At 42.6% G+C, this 19,304-nt stretch overlaps 1 protein-coding gene across 1 annotated transcript in view; it reads left to right on the forward strand.

The window, feature by feature from the left end:
* RHOJ (ras homolog family member J) overlaps positions 1-17,457 on the forward strand; it is a 62,090-nt gene extending 44,633 nt beyond the window's left edge. The window contains exons 2-6 of the mRNA XM_005149615.3: positions 1,812-1,870; positions 7,223-7,387; positions 8,703-8,798; positions 9,982-12,407; positions 15,860-17,457. Coding sequence (XP_005149672.1) covers positions 1,812-1,870; positions 7,223-7,387; positions 8,703-8,798; positions 9,982-10,128 — 467 coding nt within the window. The 3' untranslated portion in view covers positions 10,129-12,407; positions 15,860-17,457. The remainder of the gene's footprint in view (positions 1-1,811; positions 1,871-7,222; positions 7,388-8,702; positions 8,799-9,981; positions 12,408-15,859) is intronic.
* The last annotated feature ends 1,847 nt before the right edge of the window (positions 17,458-19,304 follow it).

The following is a 19,304-nucleotide window of genomic DNA, read 5'->3' on the forward strand; positions in this document are numbered from 1 at the left end:
TAGATCACCTGCACCTCCATGTACCCCATGGCCACACAGCTGACCTAAGATCATCCCACTTTGCATGGCAAGCACACTGCAGCTGGAAAACTGCCTTCAGCTGAAGGGTATAACTTCCAACAGTTGGTCCTCAAGCAGAGTAAAGTCAGGTTGAAGGAAGGTGATGGGGCATCTGGAATGTCTCCTGTCTGAGTTGGTACCCATATCCCCACTGTGATAATTCTCTCCTGGACTTCCCCATCCACCCATGGACATCCATGCCCAACAGCTAGCCCTGTTTTGAGTTTCCCTAGGAGCTGCACTGTGTACAAGCTACCTCCTGAACTGAGGAGCAGGATGAGTGCTCTCAGGCCCTTTCCCATCTCCTCTTTTCCCATCACATCACAAGGCAGCCCCAGCAGCAGGTGAGCACAGCCCATCCTGCTCTCATCAGCAAGTCTGGTCCTTGCTGAGCCTCTGTACTTTCAGGATGTCAATTTTGTTCTGTTTATATGCTAGCAAAATAACCATGTTGCTTTGCAAGCAAGTGAAGCTGCTGAATAATCAGTCTGTCCAGCCACACTGACAGAGACTTCAGGTCTAAGAGATTTCAAGCGGAATGTTGCTCCCCAGTGCCGGAGCTATTAACTTCCATGAACTGTAGTGCTTTTCTCCCACAGAAGCCTCATCACTTTACGAAAAAATCAGCAAGAACCTGTGTGTTGTTTTCAAGCCTCCTCTATTAATCTTTCCCAGCCCTCATTAATTGCAGGTTGTGATCAGCCAATAAGCACCAGTCTTAGCCCTCCCCTACTCCAGCCGTAGCTTTGTGTTCGTTCCAGCTGTTTGCCCTCACGCTTACAAAAAGCAATAGTCCATGGCCTGCAAGAATACCATTATTATGAGCAACCTTCCTGGTGAATGTTTAAAATCTTCCTGTTGACTAATGGATTGCCCCTTTTCCCCCTTTCTTTCCAGCTGAGTAGTAATGATTTAAGCAGATTAACTGGTTAACGAAAAATTGTTAACACAGATCATATCCTTTACACAAAATAACCCTAATACTGGGGTTCATCCAAAGGTAATGAGAAAACATTTTCATCAATGCCAATGGACTCAAACTGAAGTTCAAAGTGACTTCTAGGAAAGGCATAAACATGCTGAGTATGATCAATAAACAAAGCCATGTTTTCCTGTATTTGCAACAGAATCTGCCCCCAAGATCCCTGAAAATATTGATGCTCTTCTTCCTCCTTGCCCTTTGAAGCATTCACAATAGAGCCCCACGTTAAGCAGTGCCGCTTTACCTGCAGTTGCACGACACAGGACAGCTTGCCCAAAGAGGCAGCGTATCTCTACTGAGACCCAGCAAATATCAACAGCTGCTGAATGCTTCACCATTGCACAGACTGGAATAAATAAAACAGCCCTAAACCCTTCTCAATGATCCATGACAAACCTAGCCCAATGCTCATGGTGAGGAGGTAGAAATTCTGTGTTTTCAGGTCCTAGCACTTCATGGAGCTGCAGCTGGTGGCTGCAGGGACAGAAGCAAAAGTCCCCCAGTCTGTGTGCCTGATAGTAGCAGTGTGTGCAGCTCATCGCTTTTGGGTTTCTGTAGAGAAATAAGAGATTGGCATAAAGGGTTTGCTTTTGTTATTACTTTAGATTGCCTTCAATTCGGGTTGAACAGATGTGCTTTGTTTAGTATGCACATTGTAAGACACGTGCTAATGTGCCTAGCAAAAGGGGCTATTGGCATTTTATGATTAAAATACAGGAAAATGAGGCCACTGGCTTGTGCATAAACATCTCTTGTCTCTCTCTTCCAGTAACTGTGACTGTGGGAGGACAACAACACTTGCTGGGACTTTATGACACTGCAGGGCAGGTAAATTAGTGCAAAACATTTATCATTTTACTCTCCCATGTTTGTTTGTTTCTACCATATACTGGCATTTGTTGTTCGTGCTGTTTGCGTTTGGGATTTTTCACAAATACTAACAATCAGTTGTGAGTTACAATGGCTGAACTGCTGACCTTCTCCTTTCTGTTTTCTACATTGAGCTTTCATTCTGGTTCAGCAACAAAACACACACAAATGCACTCATTCCTAGGACTGAATATTGTCTAAGCAAAAAAACTAAAGCCTGATTAGGCTAGTCAGCCCCCTATATATCCAACTTTTACTGCAAATATGACCTTTCATATACAGTCGATATTTTCTTACATTTACCACATGGTGGCATTGAAGATACAGTGAATTCCCGTTTCCAAGCTCAGAAACCTAATACAATACAGTGCCATCCTATTGATCACCACCTACTGGCTTTTTTGACCCAGCCAGATTGGCATCCATCCCCACATCTTCCTTCCAGGACAAGGGTGTCCATTACAGGAGAGTCTGTACCTCATGCTTACTTAGACATATAATTCTTTTACTGTTTTCACTATCCACAGTCTGGTACAGTGTGCTTGCACTAGAGGTCTGCAGAATGACTCTGATTTGTGGGCTCATTTTGTCCCCCTGGAGAGAAGGAGAGTGTTTCTTACCACCTTGCTCTGCTAGGAGAAAGGCACAAAAGGGTTCAGGGAGAAACATATTTTTATGGTGAAACTTTTCTATCTCCAAATGCCAGCAACTGACGGAATAAAGAAATGACCACAGCCTGCACAGAAACCTTGCAGAGAATCACCTACAGAGAAACGAGGGAGTAGGTCCCAGGTCCCAGCTCCCTCCCAGCCTGGGAAGGTTGGAACCCACATCCACCAGCTCTTCCGGTCACAGCTGGAACTGGAGGCACCAGGAGAGGAAAGCAGATCTGGGAGCCTGCTTCACTCCCTGGGACCCAGGAGCCCTGGATGCAGGGCTTTGCTTTCAGGAGCACTTCTTGGCTGTGCTTTTTTTGGCCACGACTGACTGCTATGAAATGCATAAACAATGCAGAAGGAGACCCTCCTGTCTCAGAGGGCCACGTACTACAGAAAACACTTTGCAGCAGTATGCAGAGGTCAAAAACCCCATCGGGACAAACTGTCACTTCCAGAAAAACCTGCACTCAGCAGGACTGGGGCTTTTATGCTTTGGGTATCACTATTTTTTCTTTTTTTAATTCCTTTTATTCCACATGTGTAGGCATCAGTGATCACTTCATAGCTAGCTTGGTGTCATTTATCATCCACCCATCCTTTCTATTCACATGATGGAAACAGATGATCCAAAACCAGTCCCACAACATGATGTAAATCACCTATGCCATATTCAGTTTTGTATTCTGCACTCATAAACGCAGAGTTTGGAGTGTCTGTCATGATCCAGCAGCACGCCAAGCCTTTCCAAATGAGATGTGGTTTTATATTCAGTTCTCAGTCAGATTTTACCTAGTGCCTTAATATTTTTACTTTTTTTCCCATAGGGCTGGCAGTTCCACCTGCCACCTATTTCTTCAGTGACACATCCTCTTATTTGTCCTCCTTAGCCAGAAGAAACACTAATCTGTGACAAACTCCCCCCCGCCATCCACAGTCATTTTGCCATCTCCTGCTTCAAACTAGCCAGAGCACCATCTGCCCCCAAGAACTACTTCTAATGTATCAGGCTCATTTCCCTTTCAGACCCTGGTCTGGAGGACGTGGCCATCTAGTCAAAACTCAGAGCATGAATCACTTCTTGATGACCAGATTCTATCTCCATGGAGGCTGAAGGAATGATGCTTCCCACATGCTCAAGCTATAACAACAGATCATCTGGGTTGTTTCCTCCCTCCTCCTTGTGTTGTGTGGTTTTGCAAAGGCATCAGTGTGAAGTCATAGCCAAAAATAGCATTTGACATTACGATGCTATAAAACATATGCTAATGAAATAACAATTGGAAAATGTACTCCTGCAGCAGGACCCTTTGTCAGCCTGAAGGGAGAGCTGGCAGAGACCCCAGATCTGGGGTATCTGGTTTTCTGCATCCCTGGCACAAACAGTTCTAGGAGGAAGAAAACAGCAGTCTGTTTTTTCCCCAGGCAGGGCTCAGGTGTGGAGGGCTTTAACAGGCTGACATGGCAGGGAGCCTATGTGAGACCAGCACAGCAGGAACGTAAATAAAGCAGTTTGCTGTACTTTCTGGGCCTGAGTACTGCAAGGCTGATGGCAGCGATAGAGTGGGGAGGGAGCAACACCAGTTGATGTGTCTCCACTCTGGCAAGTCACAGTCAGGTAATTCAGCAAGGCCAAGGTCTGGAGCTGGCAGCAAAATAGAGCATGAAACAAATTAATAATCATCTACAGTCCAAGCCCATTAGGACTCAGGTCCATTCTCAAACACCACCGCTTGCAGCACCTCTGGTTATGTTCCATACCCATGCAGAGTCCAGTCCCTTTTTTTACACTATTCATTTGCCTTAACTTCAACCATCTCTGAATGAGAAATGATCCTGATAAGCCATATCTCATAGTGGTCCATTGAAAGGTTTTATAGCCTTCTCCTGGAGAGCAGGTACAGTGATTGGATCCTTGCATCCAACTGAATCCTTGTCTGATGTGGTTTGGAGGCTCCTGCCAGCCCACAGACACAGGCATATACAAAAACCCAGATCAATTCTTCTCCAACACATTTGTGCTTGTGCTTTAACATATCCATGCAAGCCCCATGTACCCTAATGGGAGATGAGACCTCTGCTATGTGATGCATGACTGTCCCTCCTTATAGTTTATATAACATTCTGTGCTGCTAATACAAATCAGGAACATTCCTCCTGAAAAAAAAAGTATTTTCTAGGGGCTACAAAGGAGCAAGCCAAATAAAATTAAATGCACTCTCCTGTAGCTGTGGCTGCCAGGCAGAGCACCTGGGGCTTTTAGTTTGTAATTGAAATGTAAGTTCCAGCCCCCCTAAATATGCACGCCTGGAATATTGAAACTGGTTAGAGTTAGCCAATTGCTTTCCAAAATTAATCCTAAATCATGATTCCTCGAGGGCTTGCTGCCACCGCGTGGCTGTTTTAGGAAGGTGAGTTGCAGCAATTAAACGGCACAGAAAATACCTTTGGCAAGCACCTAGTATCAGCCCATGTAGATTGCTGTATAAACATATTTCATTTCAGATTTTAAGATCTGGGTTAAAATAATGCCCCATAATCAGGCCAGGTCTTTCTAACCCACAGCATCCCCGTAAAATTCCTTCATAATGCAATTGCTCCACTGATCCCATCATCTTGACATCCACTTTGCCTCTATCAACTCATCTGTGGAAGTTGGGTGCTCGTCTCCAGAGCCTTGTATAAATCTCCTCCCACCAACTTTGCTTCTTCATGGCCTGTATTGCTGATATTCCCACAAACATGTCTGAGGTCTTTTTTCCCTGCCATTCCCTGAACATGGGGAATCCACTCTTTCTTGGAAGCTGATAGGTCCAAACACCCCCTTTTGTCTTGTAAATCATTATTCCAGCTCTATGAGGCTGGAAAGACATAGGTCAGTTGACGAGTCCTCTGGCTTTACTCCAGATGCTGTGGTTGAGGGGTTGAAGGCTGTAACTGGTAATTTTCCTGGTGAGGTGGGCTTGGGAAAATGAACATTCAGTTAGACAAAACAAAACATTTTGCTTGTGGTTCAGGATGTTTCTTTAAACTTCTTTTTAATGGTAGAGAGCTAAATTTGGCCTCATACTTCCTTTCATAATAAATAATTAAGGTTTTTGTTTAGAAAAGGTTGGAGCAGACTGGTTTTCCATATCCCATTAGTTTTTTTCTGCAACTAGTGTTGGTACAGAAGTAGCCTGGGCCATGTTATCACTGCACACTCAGTGAACAAAAGACTTTGGCAAGAAGATTTACCAGTCTCAACTCAAATTAAAGCCCTCTCATTTGCTGACGCAATCAAAGCAAGACAGAAGCAAGGCTGAATTAAAACACCATCTAATCTGAGCACACAGTGATAAAATCCTGCATCAGTTTCTCCTGCCGGACAGGCAGCAGCGCGCATTGCTCCTGCCCCTAATGTGGGTTTTCCCTACCTCAGATAAATGTGTTCAAGTTTCAGCACCTGCATACTTTTTTGGTTTTCTTTTTTCATTGAGTTGTAAACTGTTTCGGTATCTGCAAAACAAAGTTGCACCAGTTCAATTTTCATACAGTTGTAACTAAAAGAAACCATATTGTAGAGATTAGAGTCTTGCTCAGAATGCAGAAACTATAAACTAAAGACCTAGGTCTCAGTCAGGCTTGACAGCAACATATATTGTTGTTCCCTACACTCTGACTTTGTGTTCTTTTCCCCTTTTTTAGTTCTGGACTCCTCTAAAAAAAAGTCTTCAGAACAGAAGCATCTGTTTCATTGCACTGAAATTTTCTAACAGGTTTCATTGAAAAGAACCCTCCAGACACAGCTACATGTGCTCTCACTATCAGACAGAGCCAGGCTATTACTTTCACCTGGTTTGCAAAATCTCTGTTTACTTTCAACATCTCAAGCCTGAAAATAGAACCAAATTCTTCCTTGAAACTCAGCTATCAAAGCCAGCTCACAACATGACACAGCTGTGCTTTGAGCTGTTTGAAAATTCACCCTTTTCACAACTAGCCCATTGAGAAACCCTCTCTTTTTCCTCAGTCCAGGGCCTGTGGAGACACTGAATCACCATCAGTGATTTACCCAGCCACTGCAGGCCGGATTTGATCTGCTTTGTGCTTTCAAGATGGGTGTCTTCTGCTGACTGACACATTGCTGCATACTGTAACATGACTGCAATAGCATCAAATAGCCCAGAGACACCATTTGTTGTATATGGTCATGTCTGTAATTCCTACTGGGGAATAGAAAGCCCATAATATCAACAGAAAAGCCCCTAGTGATGTGTGCTATCAGCAAATATTATCTAGTGGTGACAGTGAAATGATAATTCCCAGGATGATATCACAGTGCCAAAGGTCTGACGCTTGTACACACAGCCTCGAGACCAATTTTTGTTAATCCACCAGTGATGGATGCTGTTCAGCATTACCCTCTATGCCACCATCACCATGGATAATGCACACACAAACAAAATGTGTTAGATCTTTCTGGTAAATATGCTGACAAAAACCGGTGTCCCTGGCCCATGAGGTGTGATTTTGCCCTCAGCAACTCCTCAGGGGTTTTAAATGTGCACGAGCATGGAGGGGCAGTGTTGAGCAGTTCATCAATAGCCAACGTGATGCCCCCATATGCAGGTATCCCCCAGCCCGTATCACACTTGCTGTTTTTCCCCTGCAGGAGGACTACAACCAGCTGAGACCCCTGTCCTACCCTAACACCGACGTCTTCTTGATCTGCTTCTCGGTGGTGAACCCAGCCTCGTATCACAATGTCCAGGAGGAGTGGGTGCCTGAGCTGAAAGTCTGCATGCCCAACGTGCCTTACGTCCTCATAGGAACACAGGTAATCCTTCTCTGGGGCACTGCCAGACATCGCAGGGGTCATTCATTAGAGTGAGGGGATTCCTACTCCACCACAGGCGTGGCTAGAGGCTGAGCTCTGTGGAAAGGTTTCCTGTATAACTTCTGATGTGAAAAGCAGACAGATTAGAGGAAAATTCAGGGACTAAAATGGAAACCAACATGCAGATGTCCCATATTAGTCATAAGTAGTGAAACTCATACATCTGTTTATTCAAATGTATATAGATGTGGCAAAGAGGCATAAATGTATACACGGAGATAAGGTTTCTGACAGGCTTTTAGTGAGGAGAAAAGAACCATCAGAGTTTGTGGTTAGAAGCAGAAGCTAAACTTCAAACTAACTTTTAAGAACTTAGAGACATGAGAAGGAAATAACCTCCATTCAAGTTTTGATATCAACACCACAATTAGTGACTCACTGTCCTGCTTGTGTTATTGTGGATGTTGGACAAAATGATCAAATCATTTTATTTTAGCCTTAAAATCTATAAATCTATCAATAAAAATAAATGAATTTTTTTTAAAGCCTTAAATATGGGTTTGCCTCCAGAATATAAAGTGGCTAGAGACTGAGAAAAGCAGGAATATGATCATCTGAAAAATGTTCAAACACTGGACAGTAGCCTGAGCCAAGTTAGATAAAAAGAGCAAACTAGTCAAAATGAAAATCTTCATGCCATAGGAAAGTCCAGTTGTTCTAACACTGGCTTTGTTTTCCACACTGGAGTAATCTAAATCACCTATTTTGAAACGAAAGTGTTGCCCTTTGGATCACACTCTCTGAAAATGGATGGGTTTGAAATGCCAGAATGCTTCACTTTGATGTTTTCCATGGAAATAAAGGATTTTGTTTCCAGTCAGTCAGACTGAGCTGTGTCTGTCTGGCCTGTTAGGATGTTTTTTGGGTGATGCAGTACAAGAGCAGGCTCCTCTTTCAGTGTGTCTCAGACTTCCACCAACGCTTTTCAAGATGCCATTGTGAGAGCCACTGAGAACTGCATCTTGACTGTACTGCAGCTATCTGAGCTGTGGCCCAATAGCTTGCCAATGAGAACTAATGCACATTAAACAGAAAAAAATAAAAATAAAATAAATAATAATCAACATAAAAATAAAATAAAATATAATAAAATATAACCCACAAACATGTGAGTTCATTTCCAAAGTATCATCTGAGACTAGGACAGAAGCCCTTAGACAAGGACATGACTGTGAGTTCATAAAGCTATGAGTATCTGTCTCAAGCATTAGAGCAAGGCAGTTTTAAGCTCAGGGTTTGTGTATTTTCTAACTAGATTGATCTTCGGGATGATCCCAAAACTTTGGCTCGGCTGCTTTACATGAAGGAGAAACCACTCACCTACGAGCATGGAGTGAAGCTAGCAAAGGAGGTAACATCTTTTTCTGAGCTCTTATGCTATCAATTGATCACAGCTGTTGATGGGGTTTTTTTTGGCAAAGGTGAACTCCTCTGGGGCACATTGGTTGGTCCCAGCCAGAAATTAAAGTCTCTGTTCAGATAGGCTGGATCCAGACACAGGCTGTGGCCTGAGCCTGCTGCTCTGTTCTGATCCCCAACTGAGCTCTAAGCAAAGCAACAAGGTACAGCAGTGGCAAAGGGGCAACAAAACAGATTTTACTGCCTACTCTACCTAAGTCAAGTTTCTTGTTCAGGCTTCAGGCAGGATGCATGTGTGGCAAACCCCTCCCTGTGGTCACTTCTTGCCATACTTATCCCTACCCCTTACAAAGCACAGACAACTTGATTCTCACTTAGCCACTGCATTTCAAGCAGAAGAGAAGGATCTCTCAAGGTGTCTGTGCTATTACACCTTTTCCCAGGAAGGTAGGGGGATTAAAAGCTCTTCTCAATCCCTGAGATACAGGCACTTAGACCCCAGCTTTTTCCACCTTTTCATTGCTGTTGCTCTTATAGTCTCTGGCCCACAAAGGCCAGTGAGGGCATCCACTAGCAGAATAAGCTGAATAAGGAACAAGGATGATGAATAAATTGAGTCTGCTTTCCCAGGCCACTCTGTGTGCTTGTGTCATACCAGCACCCCAGGAGACTCCCATCTCAAGACAATGGTTCACAATTCCCAGACACCAGATAGAAGCCTTCCCCCAGGGAACAGCTCCCTGGTATTGCAGGAGGCAGGACACAAGAGCAACAGGTCAGGGGAGAAGAGCCAAATATATGAAGGTGTTCAGCTAACAATCCAGCATCTCCTTGAAACCCTCCCCAACTGCACAGATGGGAGGCCAAGCTCCCAGTCCAGCAATCAGACATGGGTGCATCTCCCCTCTCTCTGGAGTATCATGCAGAGAAATCCAGCTGCACATTAACCCCCTGTGGTGAGATACTGGTGTTGATGTTCATCCCTCAGGATGAACACCTGAGCTTGTTCTTTAATCCCACAGGCAGATACAAAATGGAGCAATTATACAACCCTTTTTCTAAAGGTCTGGGCTTCCCTTTGTGGCAAGACATGTATGAATGTAAATGGATGATGGAACGGGGTCACTCTGTCTCTCCCAGCAGCAGGTACTCACATTTTCTCTGCTCTCTTTCAGATTGGAGCACAATGTTATCTGGAGTGCTCAGCCCTCACACAGAAAGGCCTTAAGACTGTCTTCGATGAAGCAATCCTGACCATTTTCCACCCCAAGAAGAAGAAGAAACATTGTGCAAAGTGCCACAGGTGCTGCACCCTTGTGTGAAGTTGCTTGGAAAGAAAAGCAAGATGAGTTCAATGAAACAAAGCAGGTTAGAAAGGCAATGAAGTTAACATGCAACTGAAATGGGGAACATGACCAGAAAGGGGTCCTTCTTACCCAAATATAGGAGCCCTCTGTTCTGTGAAACCTCCAAGTTGAATCACACTAGGCCAATTCATGTCTATGTGCTTTTGTAACCCTCCAGAGTTGTATGCAGCCTGCTCCCACTACTGCAGACTGCACTGAGCCAACAGAAACCAGGATGCCTGCTCCTGCTTGACTCTTCAATTTAAGAATAAGGTGAAGGTGGCATGTGGAAAAACAAAGTTCTAAAGGTGGTGAAAGAAACAAGAGAAACTCCATTTCTGGCCTTAAGCAAGAATCAATCAGAATTAGGAATTTGCAGTACTTAGAGATTGAATCTGAATTGACTGAAAGCACATGGAGATCTGTAAAAACCTAATATGTAAGATATACACTATAGGTAGGATGTACTTTTTAACTACTTTTCTTTTATAAGACTCACTAGTTCAGGATATGTTTTAGTTTGTTCAAAACACATGGAAGCAAAGGTGGAGTGATTCCAGTTTGTTTTCACTTAATGGTGAAACCTCACAGCATCAGGACATTGCTGCACCCAAGCTATCAAAATGGATCAACATTTACCTCCAGACTTAAGGAATGTTCTTACAACAAAAAAAATGCAAATAACTGTATTTTTATAGGGGAATGTTCAGGCTGAGCCATGTTTCCATAAGCTGGGAAAGGAAAAACAGAGTTGTAGCATTAATGTACTGAAACAAAGAAAGTCTACCACCAAAGAATACAGCCCTGGACATGAAATAGCAGCATGGAACAATCTCCCTTCCAAACTGAGAACATGAATGAGACACATTGCCATGGCAACTGAAAATTTACCTTATAGATCAGCTGGATTTCTACATCTCACCCCGCAGACAAGAATAGCAAAAGCCAAAAAGCCAAAGGTCATACTGACTTCAAGTGCTTTAAGGTGATCCAAATGCCTTAAGATTTTTTTCTTTTAATGGAGTATCTCATGTAAAAAAACCTATCAGAGTGGAGTTGTAAACATGTTCATTTGTTGTAGCCTTCTTCCCCTCATTCATTACTTCCTCTTTGCTCACATTTTTCCATCTTCATTACTGTGAGCGCTGTTTAAGTTGCAGCCCAGCTGCAGTCAGCAGGAGTGAACTTTCACAAAAGTCACAGGTGATGGGCAGCAGCTGACAGCACAGAGATGGGATGTCCAGACCTTAAGGGTAAAGAAGCTGCCTGTTAGCTCTCTTTGCTATTGAAGAAAGTGTGCCTTTTCAATAAAGCCTCTTCAGGGAGGCTGTACATACCACAGCAACACAGATGCTCAGAGGTGAAATTGACGAATGTCTTGTTACTTGCATCTGCCTTCAGGTACCCTGAATTACCTGAATGGTAATACCATGAGACTGTCTTGTTATGGATTCCATTCCCCAAGCAGAAAACCACAGCGCCAGCAAATACAGATTTGAAAACCTCTGACGTAACTCTTTGCAAAAGCAGTGCCTGTAGAAGTGTACTGTAGTAGCCTGTAGAAGTGCTATAGCAGTAAGCAAGTAACAGCAGTGCACCTTCCCAGCCTTGGGGCATTCCCCCATACCCCACTCCAGGGGACTGCCAGCCCACTCCTCTTCAGAAGCACAGTAGCATGGCTGAGCATACACATACAACCAGAAGAACTCGTGTGATTAGTGGTGAATTATAGACTTACTGTTACTTGGAGCAATTAGTGACTTCAGCAGAACTGCGCCCTTGCCACAGAGAAGGGAACAAGCATGATGCAGTGCCCAGTCCTGCAGTCATCAAGGATTATGAATCCAAGCTCCTTTAGCACAAATTCACTTTACCATGGACACCTACAGAAAACAGCTCTGACACCCAGAGATGTTTCCAGGTAGAAATCAACAGTTTTCTCTGACCAAAATGATCAAATTCAAGGCAAGCACATTGTTGCCATTACCCAAACAACTTTCACTCACTATCTCTTTCCTACAGCAGACAAGCATGGATGAGAACAACATTATGCTGAATCAAAGACAGACAAAAGAAAGATTTCCTCACTGCTGTCATTCTTTGCCCTATTTTATATTTTGTTTTATTATGTCCCAGTCATTTGCTTCAAACAGACTGGCTAACAAAGCCCAGCTCAGAGTGAGGGCAGTGCTGAAGCCTGGTGAAGGAGTTCATGTCATGCCGCGGAGGCTGTGTTGCCATCCCCAGGCAGAACAGTGAGTATTTGCATGGCTGGGAGACTAGCAATCAGCTGAACTATAATGTGTAAAGAGATAGTAGGGGAGTATGAGGAAAATTAGGAGTGGATTCAATCGATAAATATTTAGGTAATGTTTGCTGTGTTACAACATAACTAGAAGTCAATTGAAACAAAAAAGAAAATCCTTTCAACAGATTCCAGAGAAAATTAGAGCTTTGTTGTGCTGCCATTTACTTCAGTGGAAATAAAATAGGATGATTACTTTGTTTTAGCACATGTAGGTTGCCGTAGGGCGCTAGCCTATATACAAGTCTCTGGTTAAAGAAAGTGAAGTCCATTTTAGCTGAAGCACAATGCAAACATTCAGGTTGGAGCTGCCAGAAACTCTTAGAGCTTTACAAAATACATAGGAAATAGAAATCCAGACAGCTGAGTTTATCATAAAATACTGAGCACACTGGAAAAGCACTATCTAACATTCCCAGCATATCCAGAGAAAGACACAGATAATCAAATGATATTTTTGTTTGCCACCAAGTATTAGGGGTGTCTGTTAATACTAATAGGATGGCAAGGGATAGGAATATACAATAGGAAAACATAACTGCAGTGGCTCGAGTAAAATCAATTTAAAAACACGTGGTGATATAGAAGCTAAAATGGTACTGTCCTAATATATTAAATCACAGCACCCTGCCCAAATCATCACAACTGTTTGAAACTAGTTTTTAAAATAAGTATTTTAAAAATAGCTATGGTTAATTCTGATCCCATAAACATTATTGCTGTATTAGATTATGTAGATACAGTTATCCATGCAATGTTGATCCTTACTCCAGGATCTGCCCTCTTATGCTTATTATTTTGGGGAGGCGGGAACAGCACAGGCCAATAGCTTTTAAAAAGGGATTGTAGGCAGATGGAAGGAGACTCACTGACTATCTGGCAAGTCCTACCTAATACCTTTTCTAAAAGCCAACAGATGGTGTGTGAAGAGGCAGCAACGCTTATTTTCAGAAATATCACAACACCAGACACAGTGCAAGCACAGTCATAAAGCAACAGATATAAACTTCAAGTTATTTTCAAGCACCATTAGTAACAAGAAAAGAAAATCAATAAATGATTGCCAGGTGAAAGGAGATAGGCTTGCTCAGTGTAAGATGAGCTAGAAACCAAATCCCAATTTCACCTTCAAAGGAACACTGTTAGGAGAGTCATAGAGGCTATAAACTGTGGGGAGTGAAGGTGCTGTAAGTGTTCAGGAGGAACACCTCAGTTCAGTTAGAAGATTTTTATTTTGACTAGAGTTTGTTCTTTTTGCCTGACTTGGCTTAGGTTACTGCCCAGTGTTTGGATGTTTTCCAGCTCGTGGAGAACTGTGTGGTTGCAGTATTTGAAGACCAGATGCAACCTGCACTTCCTCCTGTACACTTCCAGCAGGTTCACCAGATTGGGGTGTTTCAGTTGCTTCAGCATGGGGATCTCCCCAGCCACAGCAACATCCCAGCCTATCCCCCCGAGGCTTGCTTGACTTTCAACATTCCAATTTATCGCCCCAGGGCTTCTTAAGCATCAAGGCCTCAGAGCTCATTCCCAGACTGCTTTTCATGCAAATCTCACCACCTTCACTCCCCACAATAAGTCATCCTTGGAACCTGTTTGACAAAGTCCTCTTCATACAGCCAATGTCAAAACCTTTATTGACAGATCTGACTGTGATAATAGTCTGCTATCATTCTAAAAACACTTACTGGATCTGCTAGATCCTGTAAAAATCATCTCCTTTGGCCTCATCTGAAACCTTAATGTTCTACCAGGAATTGTTAACCTGAAACTGTAGTTTCAAATAGGGCTCCCAAGGGGTTTTCATGCAAACTCTTGCAAGGAGATAATTGAGATAACAGGTATTAGCGAGAGATCTCAAGACAGTAGAGAGTTATTATTGCATTAAAGCAACCTACAGATGCCTCAGCCCTTCAGAGCACTGGTAAAACAACAAGCCAGTGGAACTGGGGCAACCAGTTCCAGCATGATATGAATGAGGTACCACAAAGACTTTCAAAAAAAATTTGGGGAGAACCCCATGCAGGTCCATCTAGGAGCATTTGTTCAGCTGGGTATAAGTCTAGCAGATGTAAATTCACCATGCAAGCTGCCATGTCCTTACAAAAGTCCCTCTAATCCAGACATGCAAGATGCCCGTCTTCTTCCATAGCTTACTTATGGTCCTTCACATTTTCTATAGCTTTTTTCCCCCACGTGGCACAGTAAATACCTCTTGATTCACCATACTGAAACTTCATCTGGATTAAAAATAAATTGCAGTGGCATGAATCAAGTCAGGTTTGTTTAGAAGCACATTTGCCTTCTTCAGCAAAGCAATCAACATATGCTCGTGTTGGCCCAGAGACCATTTGTTCAGTAAACGTGTAGCATGCAGGAATCTGCCTGCACATGCCTTTCTCCCTAAATTTTCCTTCTCCCTGAAGAGGATTTGTAGTGTGTTTTATCCTACGTAAGAAAGCAAATCCAGAAATCATAGAACGTTTTCTTGGTTCACAACTTTCTAGGACTGGGGGAGCATCTGTTATGACAGGATGTGAACATGGAGCGACCTAAGTCAGATAACTTCTAGACACATTTGACCTTTGATGGTTGACACATTTGACATTTGTAAAAATGAAAATGAATCTCTACTATAAATGTTATTTTCCTCTTAGTGAATAAAGGCCCTCTAAAAGCAGGAAAAAGCCTCCACTCTTTTTGGTAGTGGCTTGTGATCTCAGCTGTCTTCACTTATCAAAACAAAAATATGAATAGAAGTATTTTTGCATCAGAAAGTGGGACAAAACCAATTAGAAGCAATGAGAGCAATAGAATGGTATCTGCACTTCTGCTTTGGGGGAAAGATGCAAAATCAGGGCCCAAAGCTACAATTGGTCAGTTTGATCCTAAAATTTAAATTTCATTTTAAATGCTAAGGGATGCTCATAACTAGGATGAAAAAAAAGTCTTTTCTTTGTTTCAGTTAAAGCTGTCAGAAACATGTGAACAAAAATCTATTTTTCCTGGGCAGTTCCAGGAACCCCAATAGAACAGCAAGAAGAGTCAGAACCTCATTGTCAGAAGAAAATGAGCTCACAAACCCTTATATCACAGAGCAACAACCAAAACTCTCATGAATTGCTGTCAATGGTGAAAAATCTCTTTACTTTTGAAAATATGTTAACAGAAATAATTTTGAACATGATTCCCACCCCCTCTCACAATGTGCAGACTGTAATGCAGTGTTTGGCTGCTTCTCCTAACTATAATTTTAGGGTGGGATTTTCAAAGATTCTGTATGTTGGCTTTGTTTCAATTCTCATGAAGACAATGGAAAATTTCAATGGGGTCTACACATGACTAATGCAGAAAGCATCTGACTCTTTCCTCCTTTTCTGCCCTTTATTGTTGCTGACCAAGCTTTGAGCACACAGATACGCTGAGCCAGGTCCAAGAACCTTTTATACCTTTTGGAGGTTGTGGACTCCTGAAAGAAGTTAGGCATCTGGTGACTTTGCTGGTCTGATCTTCAGCTTGACCTTTGGAGACTGGATTTGTACTCTTCTTTTCAACCATTACTGAGGCTGAAGATTAAAATTATTATAGTAACAGTGTAATATTCAAGACAAATGGTATCTATCTTTTCTGAGTTTGACACCGCACTAATTGCTGTCATTTAACTTCATCTCTTCCCATTCAGGATGCCAAATTAAATTTTGCATTTGGTTTTGCCAAAGATCAGTTTGAGCTCTTGCTGATACCAACTCTTTTGAATTTTGACTTTGATCAGAGGTTAATGTGTTTGGAATAAACAGTTGTCACCAGCCTACAGTTTCCAGATCTTTCAACAAAGCAGTTATTTGTACTGATAACATGTAGAAGTTTTTGTCTGATGTCTGTCAAAGTAGTTTGGGTGTAAGCCATATCCATAGCATGACTGTCATATCATCTTTCCCAACACTTTTCCCCAAAATTGGCAGCTGTTCTGCCTACATCACAGAATGGGCAGGCACTGAACTGCCTTGTCAGTGTGGAGTAAATGAGCACAAACTTTCCTCAAGCTTGTAAATATTAAATCGTTAATAAGCAATAACATTAAGCAATGTGAGAGGGAAATGACAGTGGCAGTCTTCTTCACTCATGAGCAGAAGTGATGTAAGGTGGTGAGCCCAGATTGGCAGGTGGGAAATGCTCCAGAGCAAGGCATAGCATGGTGTCCATGCTGCCCCAGCATGTATGGCGTGAGCCTGGCAAAAGCCTCTGGAGAGTCACCCTGGGATACCTGGGGCACAGCAGCACCTTGAGGCTGGGAGGGCATCAAAAAAAGGCTGCAGAGGAGCAGGGAGATGGACCTGAACTGTCCTTGAGTGAAAGGTTAACTGAATCCAGTTTAACCTGTTATGATGTTGATGCACATGTCAGATACAAAGATTTCACTGCAAAGAGATTCTCTGCTCCCCTGAGAACACAAAGACAAGAAAATTTCTTTCCTTCATTTTTGTATAGTATGTCAGCAATACTTACAAGTAACAGTGCAACAACTTATTCTAATTGAAACAGATGTAAAGACCTCAGCACAAATCAGGACATAACACATCATCAGTCAGCTCTTAGCAAGATAAGAGTCATTTACTTGATATGACCAACTGATTTTTTCTCTCTTAAAAGTTATTGTTTGCAATATTGCTGGAGTATGGGGCTGGTAAAACCAAAGGATGAGTACTAAAACATGACGTTTGACTTCTGAATGGTATATCTTTTTTTCTAAGATTCATGAAAACTTCAGAATTCATGTCAAAGCAATAAGATTTCAAGCCAAGGAAATTGTTTTTTTCCAGCAATTACATTTTTCCTAGTTTAAAAAGCATGTAAACACTATTAGTTTCCTATTTACGACACATGATTCTGTACTCTTTTAAACATGTAATTATTGTATATTGTAACTGCACATTAATATCATCTATTGTACATAGTTTTATTTTAACAAAATAAATGTATTACTAAGTATTTTGACAGCATCATTTAGAGAAGGTGTGGTGCTCTATTTATTTCTCAGATGTGAATCACATACAACCTGCAGGACAATTCAAATAGGAAAAACATGTACTAACATACAGGGCTGCTTTTTGATAGTTCTGGAACCACCTGAACCTTCCAGTGTCCCCTGCAGAAAGTCAAAGAGGAGGTGACACTGCAGAGGTTTGCTTGTCTCAGGCGTGTTCCTCTTGGGAGTTTTCCACTAGGAGTTTTGAGAGGAGTTTGTTACTCCCTGACAAACCTAACACACAGATTACAAAACTCTTTGATAAACCCTTAGATGAGGAGATGTGTAGCCTTTTGTTCAGCACACAGGGCAGGGTGAATCAGGAGAGAAAGTGAAATGCTGAAAGGGCTGAAGAAGTTACATAAGGAAAGACAGCCCTTAAATGCTGGACTGGAATCAAGAATATGACTGGCTCTAGCCTTCAGGGGTTCAGTGCAGCAATGTGGATTTTGTCTAAAACAAAAATTTAAATTAAAAAAAAAATAGTTTCTTTGCTTTTCATTAGCATTGCTTTCAAGACCAGAAGCAATGCCATTGACCAGCTGGTCTGGTCTTCAAGTTGAGACTATAAATCTCACCATTCCTGAACAACATCCCTAATAACAATTGGGCTGAAGAAGTAAGTTTCACCAGAGAAAGGCTTTTTCGTGTTCCTGCAGTCTGCAAACCTCAGCAAGCTTAACCAGCCCCTGCTTGAGGCACTCACTCGCAGAACAAAGGGTAGCAAGTTCTATTCCTAATAAGAAGGCACTGCAGCATGAATACCTGGATGCTATAGATATGTTCCGAAAGGAGTCAGGACAGTTCAAGAGGGCACATGATATTTATCTACCCTGGAGGAATCTCTGATGTTAATAACCAGACTTTCCACAACCAGACTTTCTCTGGGAAGAAGCAGCATGGAGAAACTGCATCTGGGATCAACAACAAGGTGCTGAATACATCTGCCAGAGCAGAAACTTCCTAAACTGCTGCCTGCTAAAGCTGAGTGGATATAGTGAGGGAAGGATATATACAGCCGTGATGCTTTCACATTTCCCTGAGGATCCACTGCTGGCTACTGTCAGCAGCAGGATATTGGGTGAGACAGCCTTTCTCTCCAACCCAGGGCAGCAGTTCCTATGTTTTCATGTGAATACAGTGAGAGCAGGACAGAGCTGCTTGTCTCATCCCCCAGAAAACATCAGTGCAAGAAATGTGTCCAAGGAGAAGCACCCTACCCTTCCTGTTATTGTCACTCAGGTTTGAAGACAGGGTGAAATATCCTGATTTCTGACACAGTCAGTCTGGCTGGGCACACTAACTGCAGCACAGGAATGAGGGGAGCTGAACTGCAAGACCCAGGGGAGTTTTGTAACCGTCATATAACACGAAAGCATTGTGAAAAATAAAAGCACTGCATGACTGTGACTATTGTTGCTCAAGTTAAAAGAGTGACAACAAGCCTGAGAAACTGAGTGCTCTGCAGGATACAGATATGACTCATTATAAGCAACGTGACAATCTATACATTCCAAAACACACCAGGAGGAAAATAATGGCTTTATTATCAATCCCACTGTCCAGAAGGGAAACCGAGGCACAAAAAAATCCACTATTTCTCCCTCCTCACCTGGGATGTTTACAGCAGAGCCAAGAGCCAAGTACAGTCCCTAAGTTGCACAGTTCATGTCTTCTCCATGTATCCACCTTCTCCTTCCTGAGCAGGCAGATAAAGCCATCTCCCTTACAGAAAACTTTTCACTGCAACAGGCATTCCAAGATGGGGCTGCAGAGCTGTGAATGGTTCAATACTGAGGCTTTGTATAGGAAATTCTCCCT

The sequence above is a fragment of the Melopsittacus undulatus genome, chromosome 4 (genome assembly GCF_012275295.1).
Source record: "Melopsittacus undulatus isolate bMelUnd1 chromosome 4, bMelUnd1.mat.Z, whole genome shotgun sequence".
Lineage (NCBI taxonomy): Eukaryota > Metazoa > Chordata > Aves > Psittaciformes > Psittaculidae > Melopsittacus > Melopsittacus undulatus.